General features: G+C 42.8%; 2 protein-coding genes across 3 annotated transcripts; both read left to right on the top strand.

The window, feature by feature from the left end:
* Window positions 1-10029: 10029 nt before the first annotated feature.
* LOC124661676 (histone-lysine N-methyltransferase, H3 lysine-9 specific SUVH4-like) lies at window positions 10030-16596 on the top strand. Of its 2 annotated transcripts, none has more exons than XM_047199552.1 (16): window positions 10030-10090; window positions 10492-10958; window positions 11059-11115; window positions 11234-11311; window positions 11411-11465; window positions 11587-11696; window positions 12203-12382; window positions 12694-12792; window positions 13410-13508; window positions 14230-14279; window positions 14498-14586; window positions 14954-15116; window positions 15191-15296; window positions 15580-15762; window positions 15860-16090; window positions 16175-16596. In XM_047199552.1, exons 2-16 carry the CDS (start codon window positions 10512-10514, stop codon window positions 16286-16288), a joined length of 2061 nt encoding a protein of 686 aa, XP_047055508.1. In that variant the 5' UTR covers window positions 10030-10090; window positions 10492-10511; the 3' UTR covers window positions 16289-16596. The 2 variants fall into 2 exon arrangements, with proteins under 2 accessions (XP_047055508.1, XP_047055507.1); XM_047199551.1 differs by having other exon boundaries at window positions 11231-11311.
* A 543-nt stretch (window positions 16597-17139) lies between these two features.
* LOC124662505 (trihelix transcription factor ASR3-like) lies at window positions 17140-18260 on the top strand. The gene is made up of 3 exons (XM_047200333.1): window positions 17140-17665; window positions 17785-17847; window positions 17965-18260. Exons 1-3 carry the CDS (start codon window positions 17140-17142, stop codon window positions 18258-18260), a joined length of 885 nt encoding a protein of 294 aa, XP_047056289.1.
* The last annotated feature ends 1979 nt before the right edge of the window (window positions 18261-20239 follow it).

Below are 20239 nucleotides of genomic sequence, written 5' to 3'. Positions count from 1 at the left end.
GAGTTTGGCATGCATTTAAAGAAATGCGGAATACTTTCACAGTTGACACCGCCAGGAACACCACAGCGCAATGGTGTGTCCGAACGTCGTAATCGAACTCTCTTAGATATGGTTCGTTCTATGATGTCTCTTCTCGATTTGCCGTTATCGTTTTGGGGTTATGCATTAGAGACAGCCGCATTCACTTTAAATAGGGCACCATCTAAATCCGTTGAAACGACACCGTATGAATTATGGTTTGGGAAGAAACCTAAGCTGTCGTTCCTTAAAGTTTGGGGTTGCGAAGCTTATGTAAAGAAGTTACAACCTGACAAGCTAGAACCCAAAGCGGAGAAATGCGTCTTCATAGGATACCCTAAAGAAACAATTGGGTATACTTTCTATCACAGATCCGAAGGCAAAATCTTTGTTGCCAAGAACGGATCCTTTCTTGAGAAGGAGTTTCTCACGAAAGAAGTGAGCTGGAAGGAAAGTAGAACTCGACGAGGTTAATGAACCTTCTCTCATTGATCGAGTAGCGCGATGCCGGAAGACGTTCCTGTACAGCTGCGCCGATAGGAGAGGAAGCAAATGATGATGATCATGAAACTTCGAGCGAGGAACCTCACCGAACCTCGCGGATCGACGAGGGAGCGTACCACTCCTGATTGGTATGATCCCTGTCTAAATGTCATGATTGTGGACAACAATGATGAGGACCTCGCGACGTATGAAGAAGCAATGGTGAGCCCAGATTCCAACAAATGGCAAGAAGCCATGAAATCCGAAATGGGATCCATGTATGATAACAAAGTATGGACTTTGGTAGACTTACACGATAGCCGCAAGGCTGTTGAGAATAAATGGATCTTCAAGAGAAAAACAGATGTTGATGGTAATATTACTATCTATAAAGCTCGACTTGTCGCAAAGGGTTTCCGACAAATTCAAGGAGTTGACTACGATGAGACTTTCTCACCCGTAGCGAAGCTAAAGTCTGTGAGGATTTTGTTAGCAATAGCTGCATTTTTCGATTATGAGATTTGGCAGATGGATGTCAAAACGGCGTTCCTTAATGGTGACATTGAGGAAGAGTTGTATATGGTACAACCCAAAGGTTTTGTCGATCCTAAAAATGCTGACAAGGTATGCAAGCTTCAGCGTTCCATTTACGGACTGAAGCAAGCATCCCGGAGTTGGAACCTACGCTTTGATAGAGTGATCAAAGACTTCGGTTTTATACGGACTCATGGTGAGGCCTGTATTTACAAGAAAGTGAGTGGGAGCTCTGTAGCATTCATGATATTATATGTAGATGACATATTATTGATTGGGAATGATATAGAACTATTAAGCAGTGTTAAAGGTTATTTGAATAAGTGTTTTTCAATGAAAGACCTTGGTGAAGCAGCGTACATTTTAGGCATCAAGATTTATAGAGATAGATCAAGACGCCTAATAGGCCTTTCGCAGAGTACATACACGGACAAGATTCTAAAGAAGTTTAGAATGGATGAAAGCAAGAAAGGGTTCTTGCCTATGTTGCCGAGGTAAGGTCTTGAGTAAGACTCAAGGTCCAGCTACGGCAGATGAAAGAGAAAGGATGAGCAAGATCCCCTATGCTTCGGTAGTAGGCTCTCTCATGTATGCCATGCTTGTGTACTAGACCGGATATCGCACATCTTTGTTAGTTTGACCAGCAGATATCAAAGTGATCCAGGAATGGAACAACTGGACAGCGGTCAAGAATATCACTGAAGTACTTGAAAAGAACTAAGGATATGTTTCTTTGTTATGGCGGTGACCAAGAGCTCGTTGTAACCAGTTACACCGATGCAAGTTGGAACACCGATCCTGATGACTCTAAGTCTCGATGCGGGTACGTGTTTATATTGAATGGTGCGGCAGTAAGCTGGAGCAGTTCCAAGCAGTGCACGGTGGCGAAATCTTCAACAGAATCTGAATATATAGCGGCTTCATCGGAAGCGGTATGGATGAAGAGGTTCATTGTTGAGCTTGGTGTGGTTCCTAGTGCATTGGATCCGTTAGTCATTTATTGTGACAACACGGGTGCCATCGCCAATGCAAAGGAACCAAGGTCACACAAGAAGCTAGAAGCATATCAAGCTGCGTTTTCATTCGATTCGCGAATACATCGAAGATGGTGAAGTAGAGATTTGCAAAGTACACACGAATCCGAATGTTGCGGATCCGTTGACTAAAGCTCTCCCTAGGGCAAAGCATGACCAACACCGAATGCTATGGGTGTTAGGTACCTTACAATGTAATCTAGATTATTGACTCTAGTGCAAGTGGGAAGCTCGTTGGAGATATGCCCAAGAGGCAATAATAAAATGGTTATTATAATATCTTTGTGTTTATGATAAATGTTTGCATACCATGCTATAATTGTATTAACCGAAACATTGATACATGTGTGTTATGTAAACAACAAGGAGTCCCTAGTAAGCCTCTTGTATAACTAGCTTGTTGATTAATGGATGATCATGGTTTCGTGATCATGAACATTGGATGTTATTAATAACAAGGTTGTGTCATTAGTTGAATGATATAATGGACACACACCCAAATGAGCGTAGCATAAGATCAAGTCATTAAGTTCATTTTGCTATAAGTTTTCAATACATAGTTGCCTTAGTCCTTCGACCATGAGATCATGTAAATCACTTACACGGAAGGGTACTTTGATTACATCAAACGCCATTGCGTAAATGGGTGGTTATAAAGATGGGATTAAGTATTTGGAAAGTGTGAGTTGAGGCATATGGATCAATAGTGGAATTTGTCCATCCTGATGACGGATAGATATACTCTGGGCCCTCTCGGTGGAATGTCGTCTGAATAGCTTGCAAGCACATGATTGGATCATGAGAGATGACATACCGCGGTACGAGTAAAGAGTACTTGTCGGTAACGAGGTTGAACAAGGTATGGTGATACCGATGATCAAACCTCGGACAAGTAGAATATCGTGTGACAAAGGGAATTGGCATCGTATGTAAATGGTTCAATCGATCACTAAGTCATCGTTGAATATGTGGGAGCCATTATGGATCTCCGAGATCCCGCTATTGGTTATTGCTCGGAGAGGAGTCTCGACCATGTACGCATAGTTCGCGAACCGTAGGGTGACGCGCTTAAGGTTCGATGTCGCATAAGTAGATTCGGAATATGAGTTGGAGTCCGAAGTTTTTGTTCGGAGTCTCGGATGGGATCCAGGACATCACGAGGAGGTTCGGAATTGTCCGGAGAATAAGATTCATATATGGGAAGTCAATTTCCGGGGTTCGGGAAAAGTCCGGTATTTTGACCAGGAGCTTCTAGAAGGTTCTAGAGGGCCACCAGTGGGCCCACCACCCCGGGAGAGGCCACATAGGCGCCACATGGCATAGTGGGTCCTACCCACCATGACATGTGGGCCTAGGCTGGCCCCCCTTAGAGATAAGATCTATCTCTAGTTTAAATGGTTTAAATCTAGAGATAAGATCTATCTCCTAAAATAAATGGTTTAAATTAGGAGATAAAGGGGAAAACTTGGGGGAGGAGTTTGCCCCCCCATGTGGCCGGCCAAAGGGGGTAGGTGGGCCCTAGGGGAAACCCTAGGCCGACCCCCCACCTATATAAAGAGGGGAGGGGGTGGCCGGCCACACCCCCATCCATTCCCTCTTCCTCTGGCCGCCTCTCCCTCCACCATACGGCTCGCTCCGGCTTAGGCGAAGCCCTGCAGTTTTCTTCCTCCACCTCCACCACCACGCCGTCGTGCTGCCGGACTTTGGAGGAGATCTACCACACCTCCGCCGCCCGCCGGAACGGGAGAGGAAGGAGCTTCATCGACACCGTACGCGCGACCGAGTACGGAAGTGCTGCCGGATTGCAGCACCGGGACGATCGTCTACATCAACAACGAGATCAATCTCGTAGGCTTTGGAATCTTCGAGGGTTAGTCTCATCTCCATCTCGTTGCTTCGATCTTGTAGATTAGATCTTGGGTGTTCCATAGATTAGATCTATTGGTTTTATTCGTCTTGCGGTAGGAAATTTTTGTTTTCTATGCTACGAACCCCATCATGATACACCATTATACCTCTTTGGCTAATACATGGGAATCATCTTGTAGACATGTATTAGTCCAAATACACTAGCACGGTGTCATAGTTACCAAAATAATGGATAAGGGTAAAATACCCTTACAGTATGTATGTCTATGTCAACGACCGGTATCAAATGATTTATTATCCTTTCATATAGTGACTTCAAGAGCGGCTCCAATATAGTTCTCCATTTGCACACCATTATTTAGGATCTCTCCAGTACATAGTGTGCGGAGTTTTATTTGTTTATTTATTTATTTTACATTTTTTTGTGGGCTGGGCACCCAGTTGCCTTGCTCTTTTTGGATTATTAAGGACTAGCACATTATTCATGCTAGTTAGGGTGTGAATTCATGAAAAGACAATAAACCATTCAATACTTCCTCATGAGCTAAAAGAGGAACACAAAACAAGTAATAATTTTTGAAGGTTTTAAAGGTAGCACACAAGCAATTTACTTTGGAGTGGCGGTGAAATACCACATATAGGTAGGTATGGTGGACACAATTGGCAAACTTTGGTTTCTTTGGAAGTTGGATGCACGAGTAAAGCTCATACTCAGTACAGGTTAAGGCTAGCAAAAGACTGTGAGCGACCAACTAAGAGAGCAATAATGGTCATAATCATACATAGCAACAAAACATTATTAATCAAAGCATAAAATGATATTACAAGTCAAAAAATAAATGATCATAGAGGCTTGAGGTGTCTGGTTTGTAGTCATAACATGGTGTAAGCATGTGCCAAGTCAACCTAAATAAAGCATCAAAGGATAATACCACAATATTATGCTTTTGTATGATGGAAACAACACATGATTCTTTCAATGGCACGTTAAGCACTCTCAGCTATTTGAGATAAGTCATGCTACAACAATAACTAGTAAGCATATAATTAAAATAACATCTAACATGACATGGTAAAGTCTAAGCCACAGTCTAAACAAGCTTCCTTTTGCACCAATATAAGCATGAAATATTTTACTCGTCTCCAACACCAATCAATTTATTTGAAACAAATATCATAGATAATAATCAATAAAGACCAGAGAGCTAATCATACCTAACAAAACATAGCATATGAAGCAATAAAAATATAGTGTATTGAAAGATGACCTGATATTTTTGTTGATGAAGAAGGGAATGCCTTGAGCATCCCCAAGCTTTGACGTTTGTACATCTTGGATATTTCTTTGGGTGACATGGTCATCCCCAAGATTGAGATTTTGTCCATCCGTCATCTCATCACATCATTCTTCTCTCCCTACACTTGAAAACTTCCTCATACAAGACTTCACACAATTTTCATTAGCAAGATTAGTGCAATCAAAATAACAAATCCACTTTGGTTTAGTTCTAACATAAGTCAAACATCCATTTAAAACATTAGCTACTGTATCAACTTCTTTTAAAAGCTCTTTCTCTCAAAAGAACTCAAAAAGAAAATATTAAGAGGCAAATGAAAATAGTGGCAGAAATGTGTCAAAACAGAACAATAGGTAAAGATCGATTTTTTTCGAAAATCCTCTGTTGCTCAAATCGAGAGCTATAAAACTAATGAAAGTTAGATAATAACCCGGGGCATATGCTCAAAAAAATTCAGATCAATCCGACGTTCTGGTTGAGAATAATAATTTTTTTTGTGGCAGCACCGAATCTGTTTCGGGACAACAACTTTCCCAAATCTCACCTTCTTCCTATTAGAGGCTATCCTTGGCACAAAACAAAAATAAAAAGGATAAGAAGAGGTTATTATGGAGGTAACAACTTATAAGACTCAACAAAAGAAAAATTACAGAAATAAACCATGGGTTATCTCCCAAGAGTGCTTTTCTTTAACGCCTTTCAGCTAGGCGCAGAAAGCTTGAATCAAGTATTTTCAAGTGAAGAAGCATCAACATCATATTTTTTCCTAACAATAGAATCAAAAGGTAGCTTCTTTCTCTTTCTAGGGAAGTGTTCCATACATTTCTTGAGTGGAAATTGATATTTAATAATCCCATCTCTCATATCAATAGGAGCACCAACAGTTGTAAGAAAAGGTCTTCCCAAAACAATAGGACAAGAAGCATTGCATTAAATATCCAAAACAACAAAATCAACGGGGACAAGGTTATTATTAACCATAATAAAAACATTATTAACTATCCCCGAAGGTTTCTTCTTAGCAATATCAGCAAAATGAACATCCAAATAGCATTGTTCCAAAGGTGGCAAATCACAAGCATATCATAAAATTTTCTAGGCATAACAGAGATGCTCGCACCAAGGTCACATAAAGCATTGCAATCAAAGTCATTCACTTTCAACTTAATGATGGGCTCCCAATCATCTCCTAACTTCCTAGGAATAGAAGCTTCATGTTTTAACTTCTCTTCTCTACTTTTCATGAGAGCATTTGTAATATGTTTTGTAAAATCCATATTTATAGCACTAGCATTACGACTTCTAGCAAGATTTTGTAGGAACACAATTACTTCAGAGATATTGCAACTATGAAAATCAAAATCATTATTATCAAAGGTAAAAGGACTATTGTCTCCCATACTTCGAATTTTTTGAGCACCCTTATCATAAATAGTTTCAGTGGTTCTAGGCAACTTTGTAGAAGGAGTGGGGACTTTTCGTACACCAATTATTTAACCATTAATAGTAGGAGGTTTGCTAACATTTGATACTTCAGCACTACTAGTGGTGGTAATGGTACAAACTTTAGTCATACTATTATTTCTAGCAATTTCATCCTCTCTTTCCCACCTAGCATTCAATTCAGCGAACATCCTAGCATTATCATCAATTCTAACTTGAATGACATTCAAAGTCTTGCTTGAAGTGAGTCTTCACGAAGCAACAACGATCAAGTGAGACATCCCGACTTGAGTGGAGCTTGAAGCGTTGTCATCAAGATCAAGTGGGATACGCAAGGCAAAGGTATAGCCTTACTAGGTTTTTGTTTTTACCGGTCTCAAGGTGGTTGTTGGGAGACCGGGTTATAGGATAGATAGACGCACTATCAAGAGGGGCTTCCAGCTGAGTAACTTGATCGCATCGTCTTAGGGAGCTCGATCCTTTGCATACTTTGCATCCCTATATCCTTGTTGCTTCTTGGTGTTTCTCTCTGTGAGATTCTTGATCTTGTTGCTAGCTTTTCAACAAACCCAAGTTCATCGAAAACGGAATACGTATGCATCTTCTATTTCGTTTTCGAGTTTCGACATCTTTACCATTTCTTGACGTTGGGAGTCCCCCTCTCTAAAATGATCTGAAAATATTTTGTGAGGAGTCTCAATATTTCCAACAAAGTTGGTTTTATCTCAATCGGAGTTCGGGAACATCGTGAGAAGAGTTTTTAGTTCTCGGAGAAAAGTTGTCATTTGATCTAGTCATGCAACCCGACATAGAGCCCGGCCTACCGGGTGCTGCTGTCGGCCAGCCAGGCTCCTGGCCCGGCATGTCGAGTGCAGCTGTCGGCCATCCCAGCCCCTAGCCCGGCATGCCAGATGTGATGCCGGGTGGCCCGTCCCCTGGCCCGACAATACGCCGGGTTGTGAGACTTTGCCTCAAACGGCTAGTTTTCTCCTTGGACGGTATATATATCCCTTTTTCCTCCTTGAAGAGGCAATGTCAACCATTCTATTTGCTCTCTCTATCTCATACTCCATTGTTGAACCTCAAAAGGTTTCTTCCTCTCCACCCTTCCTATGATTCTTACATATTCTTGAGGGATTTGAAAGGGAAGATCTAGATCTACAACTCCACCAATCCATTTCTCCTCTTTACGAGGGGAACTCTTGGGATCTATATTTTTAGTTTCTTTGTGAGTTGCTTGCATGGATTTTAGAGTTTTTTCAACACTTGGAAAACATACTACTTTTATTTCTATCGCCTGTTTTTACATGTAATAATATGCGTCCATGATAGCTTATGAAATTTATTATTAATTATTGCGACGAGGAAATAGTTAGGGAGCATCTACTAGCTATGTGTGTTGTCTGATTGGATTTTAGCAACAAAAGACGTAAAATACAGCTAGATACACTTTTTTCTGTTCAAAATTGACCTGTATAGGCTATCAGTATAATTAATGCTTTTGAACCAGCTCACAATGATATAATTTATGTGTATCCGACATATTTTTTCGTGCCACACTATAATAATCTAGAACTACATGTACATAACTTTTACTCTTTGCGGCACCAAAGGGAGTGATAGAAGTACTGCACAATGATATAATTTATGTGTAATTGACATGTTTTTTCGTGCAAGACTACAATACTCTCTTTGTCCTGGTTTAGGTTGTTCATAGTGGAGAGTAACTTTTTTTTGTCAATTTCAACGGAGTTGCTACGTTGTGCGAACCGCACATGCATGACCAAAGCCATGTGTTGGTATGTGCCTTCTTTTTGGCACATAGTGGAGAGTAACTTAGTTTAGTAACATATGTCATGTTACTAGTCTAAGTTACTATCTCCATAGTAGGTAGTAACTTAAATGTGGTTTAATGCAATGTGTCATTAATTATGTTGTAGACTCATATTGCTTTAGAATGTGTGATGTTATGGTGACATAGCTAGTCACCACCTCACTCTCTTTCTTCTTTTATTGTCATGTCACCAAAATACCTTGAAATATGTTATATTACCACCTATGTTACCCCCACTATGATAGGACTTATACGTATTCCTAGATCATTATTTTGACTAACATAATATAAATTATACTTATGTTGATAAAATTTAGGATATAGGGATACGCGTAGGTCCAATGGATCGAGACGGAGGGAGTACTCCGCATTGACACAGTTTACAATGATTATACTTCTTAGTTTTACACAATAGAAAAGCTTTACATGGTTAAAAACCTATAACTAATTAGCAAATGGCTTTATACACACGCATGAGTGTGGGCGTATTCTGTACCGTTATTTATTCCTCAAGATTCTCGCTCTCACCGTGGTAGATGAAAAAAAAACTCTCTCTCTATCTCTCTTTCTCCTTTTATCCGAATCACCCGCACCCACGCGTGTAAGTAGAAAATTATTTCCGCATATACATATGCACACAAAGGACCAATTTTAATTTTCTAAACACCCAACAACATATGCTCTTGCACGTAAGGATGCAACACACACGAAAAAAACAAAAACCTCAAATCACCTAGCAAAACAACAAACTATATTCCAGGGTGTCCATACAGTTAATGCTTTTGGACCACCTCACAATAGTACTAGTACCATTTACGTGTCGCTGACACGTTTTCGAGCTACTCTCCAACTTTATGATCTAGAACAAAGTGCATGCAACTTTTATTTTTTTCTGCACTCTTTCACCACTGCTTGATTTAGTTTTCCGCATCGTGGCGGCCTACGATAAACAAGCTTCTAAGTTCCACACCAACAAATATTTCAGGATAGGCGAGCTTTGCACATTTCCCTTGCAACAAACGAAGCATATATTAACACATATGTAGAGACCACCATTTTCAAATTTCAAATTTCAAACCACCCAAGCAGGAGCACCCGCCCTTGCACGCCTAAGCAAAAATGGAAGCCTGGGATCACCCAGCGGAGCTACCGCCTATGGGCTATGGCACGAAGAAGGAAAGGAGGATTCAGATCGGCCCGTTGGGTTCCTGCCGCAACTGCCGCGCTGATTTGACTCCCCCATCGGACGGCCACGCGGTTCGGTTCGCGAATTCCAGGCCGTCGGATCCCTGCGACCGTGCCCCGCCGCGCACCTGCCCAAAAATTCAAACCCGCGCCGTCCGGGGACGCGACGACGCGCACGCCCGCTCTGAATGGTGGCAACGTCGTGTAAATAGCGCGTGTTCACCGGGGGCACTGCGGTAAATTCGCACCGCCAAAAGGCGAAGGGGCGGGGCAGCTAGCCTGATATATTGCTCTGCTCCGCGTCTCCAATCCTTTTGCCCTTCCCCTTCCTCCTCTGCTTCTGCCGGCGCTTCCTCTCCGCCTTGGCCTTCGCTCTCCCGCAGCCGCCGTCGGTGAGTTCTTCTCGCTCTGCCCCCTCGTGTTCGCCGTGCGTCGCCTGTGGATGTGGCTTGGGTGCGGAGTTTGGTGGTTTTGTTCTGTTTTGGTCATCTGACGGTACTTTTTGGGGGGTTTTTGGGCGTGATTTTTCGGGTGGATTTTCTGCCGATTATCCGTTCAGGCTGTCGTTGCTGCGTCCATGGGGTGGAAATTCGAAGGATTCCTTCGATATTGTGGGGTTTCCGCCCCCCTTGTGCTACCTGTTGAGGGTTTTGTTAGGGTTTTTGTGCTCGATTTTCTGCTCCATTTCTACCAGATTGCGCTGTATATTTATTTCCTCATCTGAAATTCCTGTTGGTAGACGAGACCAGAGTTGCTGATTATACTCTGCCCTTTTTTTTTTTGTTTCCTGCAGTGCTTGTCGACCTCCCGCTGATGGAGGCGATGGATTCGGTAGCCGTGATGGAGGTCGCGGCGGTGCCGGACCCGGTCTTCGTCGGCGCCGCGCCCCTGACCCCTCCGCCAGAGGCGTCCGTGCTGCGCCGCAGCGCGCGGTGCCTCAACAGGCAGCGCGCCCCCATCTACGCGGAGAAGGAGGAGCCCAAGCAGCCCACCGGCCGCCGGGGCCGCCCGAAGAAGAAGAGGGACGCCGAGAACCACGACCCCGCGGCGGAGGCGCAGGTCCCAGCGAAGGTGGCCAGGAAGGCCCCCAAGGCTGAGCCCAAGGAGAAGAAGCCGATGCCCGTGGTTGAACCGATATCTGCGGCTGATTTCGCTGGGGCTGCCGCGGAGGACGATGCGTTGGGCAAGGGGAAGAGTGCCAAGCTGCGGGTCAAGGAGACCCTGCGGGCCTTCAACAGCCACTACCTGCATCTTGTCCAGGTTCGCCTCGTGTGCCTGAACTTCTTTCTTCTTGTCAGTTTACTGTAGTATCTTGTTTTGTCTGACTCTTAAGAGTGTGTCTGTGCTTATCTGGGTGCAGGAAGAGCAGAAGAGAGCTCAGGCTGTGATACAGGAGATTGAAGCTAGCAAAAATAAGGTTTGTTTTGGTGCACTTCTAAATCTATCTCGATTTGTCTGATGTTGCACTTCTATTGGTGCTGTAACTCCTGTTCATACACCAGATTTGTAACTTCTTGTCCTTGTAAACGTAGAAGGCTGGCAAGAAAGGTGGTGAAGATGAAATCAAAGAGAAGCGCCCATCAAAGCGACCTGACCTGAAAGCAATTACAAGGGTACTGAGTTTTCCTCTGCTTTCATTTTTCATCAGTGTTGTTTGAACCCTCCTGAGTTCTGTATTTTTGCTGAACTTGTCATAATTATCGATATCTTAGATGCAAGAAAACAACTCTGTTCTTTACACGGAGAAGGTGATTGGACAGATTCCAGGCGAGTACCATCCTTTCCTCCCAGTCTTGTTTTTCTGTAATTAGAGTTTTGGGAAACATGATTCAGTTTCAACATCCACCATATTCTGGATGTAAAATACAATGTTTTCTCCCTTTAACAGGGATCGATGTTGGGGATCAGTTCTATTCTCGCGCGGAGATGGTTGTCTTGGGCGTTCACAGCCACTGGCTGAATGGCATTGATTATATGGGGATGAAATACAAAGAAATGGTAACACCAATATAAACATTTCAATGCCAATTGTCACATACCTTTCCTCTTATATACATTTCCATACAAATGGTAACAGCTATGCACCCTTCTGAGATTACCTATTAAGTTGCGAAGAAATTGATTACCACAATTACCATACATTATGTAGTTATACGTATGTATCCTTAAGTTTTGATTAATTGTTTAGACCATTTGCCAGATAAACTATGTTAAGTATGACTCTAGTTGATGTATAGAGTACACCACAGTCAGAAGCTGACTCTAAATTGATTACCACAATTACCATACATTTTATGTAGTTAGACGTATGTATCATTCAGTTTTGATTAATTGTTTAGACCATTTGCCATATAAACTATCTGAAGTGTGACTCTAGTTGATGTATAAAGTACACCACAGTCAGCAGCTGACTCTAACTTGGTACATCCCTTGCTTCTAAAAGGATGAACATTTATTTTTCTTTTGGCACAGCTTGATTACTAACACTTGTGACATTTACACAGAAGGGGTATGCAAACTTCAGTTTCCCTCTGGCAACTTGCATTGTCATGTCAGGGATATACGAGGATGATTTGGACAAGGCCGATGAGATCATCTATACCGGACAAGGTGGAAACGATTTACTTGGCAACCATCGCCAGATTGGTTCTCAAAAATTGGCTCGTGGGAATTTGGCACTGAAGGCAAGTTATACTGGTTCTTGTTTATTACTTGTCCTTGGAATAATTTTTGATATTTGTCATGGTCAGTCATTGCAGATTAGTTCTTCATTTTGTTTATCAGTTATAATTTAGTCCATCTTCTAAGCCGAAATCTTCTAATATGCAGAGTTTTGGTTGCTGTACATTCTTGAAATCTTCTAATATGCAGAGTTTTGGTTGCTTTACATTTTTGAGAACTGTTTATTTCACTTGAATCATGCCTAATTTATTTGAGCAGCATAATGAAGATCTATTGTACATTGTTCATTTGATCATTTTCTGTCATGTTACAGAATAGCAAGGATAATGGCAATCCAATACGAGTTATTCGAGGTCATGTGGCAAAGAATAGCTACACTGGAAAAGTCTACACCTACGATGGCCTATACAAGGTCTCGTCCTTCACTTAATCTGCTTACTTTATACCCCCCTCTCCTTCCCCTGTGTTTACGTCAATTTGAGTATAGATATAGGTATTCCTACAGTATGCATCTTTGGCTGTAACTAGTTGTATTTACATGTTGGTACAAAAAATATGTATAGTTATAATATTTTAGTAATTGACTCAAAGTTATAAAAGATTAACTGCAATATTTCTAAGAAATCATGTATTTATGAATGAAGGTGGTATCATTTAAATGAACTAGCGTTGTTTCATTATCTGCATTACTGCACTAGTTATTGTTGATGAATGTTGGGTTCATTCTATTTGCCACTTGGCCCTGTATCACAAGCAGGATAACAAATTCATAGAAGAGCCAAATCCTTATACAGAAATATACTCGCTCCGTCTAAAAGTGTCTCAACTTTTTCTACACACTAAAAACATGTCTAGATACATCCTTATATAGATAAAACTGAGACACTTATTTTAGGATGGAGGTAGTAGTTGTTTATGATGGTTTTGCCAGTCTCCTGCTATGTTCTGTACTTTTGTTGTCTTCTCTTTGGCTAATTTTTTCATTTGTTATTGATGAATATAGTTGACCCCTCTGTTTTCAATCTTTAGGTTGTAGAAGACTGGGTGCAGAATGGAGTACAGGGGCACGTTGTATTCAAATATAAATTGAAGAGGCTTGAGGGCCAGCCATCTTTGACTACATCTGAGGTACTAGCGCTACAGAGTTTCTTTTATCCCATTTACCTTCACTACTGTTGCAGTATTTCATGTTAATTGTTTGAATTTGAAAACCTGGGGAATTTTGCTATGTGCTTAAACAGTCTACCTTTTAGCTATGTGTTTACACGTTTTAATTGTTAGTTCAATTAGTGCCTTCTCCTCTAAAGATTGGCTAATTATTTTAAGTGTATAAGTAGGTGACCCCTGCTACCTTGTGCCCACACCGTGCTGTAGGTTGAAAACTTGCTTAACTGACCAGTTATTCAAGTAACAGATGTAGTTACTGTACAAGGCATTTGCCCGAACCTTTTTAGTGCACAGTTCACTATATTGTCAACGAATATTTTCTTGTTGCTGTCAAATCCGTTGTCTGTGTAGAACTTTTCATGTTAGTTCAATTTCATAACTGAAGATTATTCATAGCCATTTTGCAACTCTATCCTTGCTGATTTACAAATTTCTTTATGAACTGATGGCATCAACAGCACATGTTTCCAACTTCTGAACCCTCTCTGGTAACCATGCTACCCATAAGGAGGCTACAAGTTGGGCATACTATACTCAAGCACACAGCTACTGTATAGATGTTTGTAATGGAATAAACCTACTTAAAAGCTGATTGCTGTTCTGCTGGATATTTGACATATTTTTGGTTGTACTTTGTCCTTTGGGTTATTGCTTCCTCATATATCATTTTTTTTTTCTACAGGTGCGATTCACCCGAGCAGAAGCTCCCAGAAATATTTCTGAATTACCTGGGTATGTGATCCAAGTTCTAAGTTCATGACCTTCCTATTTCTCCTTTCATGATTTTAATATGTTCAATATGTAGTTCTTGTGTTCCAAAATTGAGGAGCCTCATGACTATTGAACTATTAGTGTTTGTTCCACCATCCTGCTGGTTCTACATATCCTGATAGAAATAGTGTGTGCATTTTCCAAATAACAGTAATCACGAGCTGCCTGTTATTTGATAGGTTGGTTTGTGATGACATCTCTGGAGGGCAGGAAAACATTCCAATTCCTGCTACTAATTTGGTTGATGATCCACCTGTTCCTCCACCTGGTATGTTACTAATACATTATTTTGGTTCTTTGGTTATTTTAAGTTTCAGTATACTGCCTATACTCCTCTGTGGGTAGGACCAGATATTTTTCTCTTGGTATTTCTAGCATATTTGTTACCAGCAGCTGTAAACAGTCATCATCAGTTTCTATTATTATATGCTCCCACCGATCCATGTTACTTTTGCCACTAAAATGAATGTATCTAGATACATTTTTAGCGTCAAGAATATGAATTGGAGGGAGTAATTGATTTGTTATGTCAGGTCTGTTTGCCTAGTTTGCTTCTATCAGTACCATGTTCCAATTTTCTTTGTAGTCTACTTTATAGTGGCTAAATTGTTCTCTGTTTACAACTGTTGCTATAGGTTTTGCGTACATCAAATCTCTAAAAATTTCGAAGGGCATCAAGATTCCATCAGATTGCACTGGCTGTGATTGTGAAGGAGATTGTGCCAGCAACAAAAATTGCTCATGTGCTAAACTCAACGGTTCAGATCTACCTTATGTGTCATTCAAGGATGTTGGCAGGTAAAGAGTAACGTCCAAATTCCTTCTTTAAGCCTGAACATTTCTTGCACTGTGAGCTAATGATCCTTCTTTAGGTTGGTGGAGCCAAAAGCAGTTGTATTTGAGTGTGGTCCGAACTGCAGCTGCAACCGTAACTGTGTAAATAGAACATCTCAACAAGGTCTGCAGCATCGTCTAGAGGTTGGATTTTTCTCTTATATCTTTTAATGTTCCCTTTTTTCTTCTACTTTATAAGGAATGTTTGTATGTGCAACTGTGTGCGCAAAGCTGCTAATGATGCACTATCATAGATATAAGTGTAGCTGATATTGTTGGCTTTAGTTGTGGTCTTGTACTTTGATTTTGTGCTAGTAAAATACAATGGCTACAGGACATTTAAGTAACTAGTAAAGGTGCCTTTACTATGTGTTGCATTTCCTTTATGTTCAAGTATTTGCTTAACAGACTAAATTTATATGTGTAGGTATTTAAGACAGCTTCCAAAGGATGGGGAGTTCGGACATGGGACACGATCCTCCCTGGAGCCCCTATTTGTGAATATGTTGGCGTGCTCAGGAAGACCGAAGATGTTGAAAGCTTGCTACATAATAACTACATATTTGACATCGACTGTCTTCAAACTATGAAAGGTTTAGATGGACGAGAGGTACTAACTTGTTTCACTCTTTAATTTTTCATGTGTCTTGTTTATGAGTACTTCCATTTATTTCTGATCTAACTGTCTCGTTTCCACTCTTCTGCAGAAAAGGGCTGGGTCTGACATGCAACTGCCCTCTCTCCATGCTGAGAACGATACCGAGGCACCACCTGCACCAGAATACTGCATTGATGCTGGCTCTATTGGAAATGTTGCAAGGTTCATAAATCACAGCTGCAACCCTAACCTATTTGTCCAGTGTGTCTTAATCTCTCACAAAGATGTTAAGCTGGCAAAGGTGATGCTTTTTGCTGCCGACACTATACTTCCACTTCAGGTGAGTTATTTCTATTGCATCTCCTAAATTTCTGTAGTCACAACTCTAGTTTTTTCAGGGGTCTAACTGTTACATGCTTTGCAGGAGCTCTGCTACGACTATGGCTATGTCCTGAACAGCGTTGTTTCTGCAACTGGAGATATCATTGAGCTGCCATGCTACTGCGGTGCCCCAGATTGCAGGAAGAGGCTCTACTAGCGGAGCTCCTTTATGGGTTTGGAGGAAACATAATTATAAGTAGTATTAGGGGTATGAATGCTGCAATGCTTGATGTGTATAAGACAATCTAGACATCCTATGATTATTGGCAAATGAAGAGCATTCTCATTTTGGGTAGTGCAGATGACATGCTGGAACATCATAGCATGATATTTTGTGAACATGATCCATCCATATAAAAGATGGAAGATATAACCAAGACTTAGATAGGTTTCATGCTGGGCATGATATTTTGTGAACAATTGATCTATATAAGTTATGGAAGATTTAACCATGGGAATTGTTTAGCCTATACATGCTCTGGATCCTGCTTTTGAAATATCTCTTTTCATGTACCTGCATTTTTTCTTCTGAAATCTGTATTTTAAACATGTACCTTAAGTTCGTATGCTGTATGTGTCGTCCCTAGATAGGCATTCAAGGACAGAAAAGTATGCCTGGGATGTCAAGATTTACGTTGTACTGTATCCTGCCACGTGCCATCCATTTAGTAGTATGGCATATCAATTCATAGATCACGGCTATATATAGGCATTAATTTGTGCCGTCTCTTGGATATATTTGCATGCTTGAGATTGCTGTTTTGTTGCTTTACAAGGTTTACTTCTTGCTGATTCTGGCTTGGTGCCAGCAGCTGTAGCCATGACACTGGTTTTATTAACTTCTTGGATGAAGTGCAATGGGATGACATTAGCTGTGCAGTGGTTAAGTTCTTGCCAATTTCTGCTCGTTCCAAATAAGCAATCTTTGATGTGCCGATCTTAATTGCAAAGATAACAGAGGATAAATCTCATCCGGGCGCGTCCATCAACCCCTCACGGCAAGCAACGATGTCTGGCAACGGCGACTCCCCGGCGGCTGCTGCCACCACGCCGAGGTCTCGTCTGCCGCGGTGGACACGGCACGAGACGATGGTGCTGATCCAGGCGAAGCACGCGACGGAGCGGCGGGCGGCGCAGCCGGTGCGCCTCAAGTGGGCTGTGGTGTCGGCCTACTGCCGGCGGCACGGCGTGGAGCGTGGGCCCATGCAGTGCCGCAAGCGCTGGGGCAACCTCTCCTGGGACCTCAAGAAGATCGTCGCATGGGAGAAGAACCTCGCCGCCGGCGCCACCGCAGAGACGACGGCTGCGCCGCTCGGCCCGTCGTTCTGGGACATGCGAGGGGAGGAGCGGCGCGGGAGGCAGCTGCCGTCCTCGTTCGACCGGGAGGTCTACGACGCCATCGTCGGCGGCGCTAACACCAAGCTGCTGTCGTCGCCAGACTCCGTCGAGGAAATGGACCTCGCCGAGGGCGGTGACGACGCGGACGAGCATCCTACGCCGCCACCGCAGCCGATCATGGCCGTGCCCATCTCAGGTCAGCACTCAGAACCTCTACATTCGTACGCACGCACGTTCTTGCCAGTTGCCACGTCCGTACCGCAGTCTTAACTCATACATCACACGTTTTCGCCGTTGTGTCTGCACTGCACGCAGTGAGGATGTACGAGCCAGTGCCACCAGCCTCCTCCCAATCTCAACAAGAATGCTCTGATCCAGGTACCAGATGAACTCCAAATTTTCACATTTAATACATCAAATCGGTGCAATGTTTATCGATCCGCTGAAAGCGAAATGGGAGAACATGCAAACATTACCATCTGTTTGGGCTTGCAGTGACGGAGAGCGCCAAGAAACCGGCGTCGGAGAAGAACTCGACGTCGCAGCAGGACAGCGAGGCGACGTTCGGCGCAGGAGTCGGCGCTGCGGATGGCACGGCCACGGCGACGGGGGCGACGACGAGCTTGGGGAGGCTAGTGGCGGAAGCGCTGGAGAGGGGGAACCGTGTGCTGGCGGAGCAGCTTGAGGCGCAGAGGGCGAGCTGGGACGCGGACAGGGAGCACCGCAGGGCGCTCCTCGGCGCCGTCAACAAGCTCGCCGATGCCGTCGCCAGGATCGCCGACAAGCTCTGAGGGACGCATGAATCAAACCTGATGCGTTAATTCGTTCATCGTCGTCAAATTCCGAGGAAAGATCGAAAGAAGTAGTTCAGGTGCATTCGGAAATTCAGAATACTTGCCAGATTTTCCCTTTGATATTGAAAATTTTCGCCTGTCAGATTATATACTGGTAGTACTTGTTAATGAAATGGTGAACTGGGTTCAGTGAGTTAATCGTGATGAGTGATGATGGAATAATACTGGTTCGCGAACTCTTTTAGCATTCCTGAAGTTTGCTATTAATGCCAATAGTGTTGGAGGAACTCGATTAAGGGAAACATAGTTTTCCAGATCATCTTTAAACCTCCATGGCACTTGTCGAAGAACTGATGCACTTGTTGCACCCGATCTTGGAACTTTGCAATAGTGGCAGCCTTCGACTTGTCTGTCCAGAAAACCTCATTCAATTGTGATAGATTGGTCAAAGCATCAACACGTTCATGCACTCGCTTGTTTTCTTCAGATAAATTTAGAGCTATGACTGACAAACGCAATGTTGCAACAAGATCAGGAGCATTATCACAGCAATCGAAGGAATCAAAGGACTACCAAGCACTTCCGTAGCTTTTTTGCATCTCGCTTAGTGCATATCATTCTGCATCAATGGCTAGTTCGCCTTTCTTCTTTATAATAGCAGTCATGGCATGGATACCACGGATATCTCTCTCCATCTGAAGAATTCGGGTCTTCATACGCTGTAGCCGATCATTTTCAGAGTTATCAGCCGAAGAACCTTCGACAAAGGAAGGTACATGAGTCACCTGCAAAAAGTACACCATCGAATATGTCAAAGTATACACACGATGTCAATTTGTTTCACTCCCATCGGGAGCGCGCATTCAGAAGAAGGAACATCACAATTCGAAAGGGAAAACTGGCAACATTGCCAGCTTTGAATTCATTACAAATGAAGGCCTTAGAAAAGGCATTGTTTGGAGCAAACGACAAATTACAACTCGATAAAAGAAAAATTCAAGGAGCTTGAGTCTGTGTCGACATGCTTGGGGCAGCTCCTCCGGCAGCTGGTTTGTTAGCCGATACCAATTCAAGAAGCCGCAGTGCGCATTTGCACGCTGATACTTTGAAAAGGCTAAGGTCGATAGTCTGCACATCTTGATCCTTCTGCAGCTCTTTCGTCAGCAGCTTCATCTCGGCTTTGATGCTATGCCCCTTCAGAAGCTGGAAAGCAAGGAGAGCGCCGTAGGTACGTGAGGTATGTTTGAATACCTCGATGGTGCCTTCGGTATTGATAGAGAAAGTGTCCGTCAGCTGCCCCAGTGTCTTCTGCTGATCCGCTTTTGGGAAGATCACGGCATGAAGTCTCGACATGACCGCCTTGTTCCTCTGGAGAAGAGCTCGAACGAGGTCGCCGTACTCGATTGCCAAAGAGATAGCTTCGGCGGAAGTATCATCCGGGAGCTTGCCTATGGAATTATAAGGAATATCAGCAGCTTCTGCAGAAAGTAAGAGTAGAAGTTGAAAGCCAATGAAACTAAGTAAAAGGAATTCAAATACAAAACAGTAACATTACCCAGCAAGGCCACAATCGATTTATGCAGAAGATCCTCCCTCTCCTTCCTTCGAGCCTGGGCTTCGGCCTTCTCCCTCTCCTCCTCCTTTAGCTTCTTCTTCAGCTAATCAAGCTCTTTTTTCAAAGAGTCCGCATTCTGACGGGCAGTGGCAGCCATTTTAAATGCTTGATCAAGCTTCGAAGTCGTCGACAACACATCCTCTTCGAGCTTTATCGGCTTGGAGTGAAGAGAATTGGGAGGTGAAGTCCTTCAAGATGGTTATGGCAGTTTGAGTGCCCTACATAAAAAAAAGAGAAGACAAGGTCAAGCAGTATTACGTCAACATTTTAAAAGCAAACATCTTTTGAGTCCACACTCGATTGCAAGCAGTCGAATGTAGACTCGGGGGCTGGAAGAGAGGAAACCATTATCAAGAAAAGC

Source organism: Lolium rigidum, chromosome 6 (genome assembly GCF_022539505.1).
Source record: "Lolium rigidum isolate FL_2022 chromosome 6, APGP_CSIRO_Lrig_0.1, whole genome shotgun sequence".
Taxonomy (NCBI): domain Eukaryota; kingdom Viridiplantae; phylum Streptophyta; class Magnoliopsida; order Poales; family Poaceae; genus Lolium; species Lolium rigidum.
The sequence above is the reverse complement of the archived record's forward strand: the minus strand, read 5'-3'. Positions and strand labels throughout refer to the sequence as shown.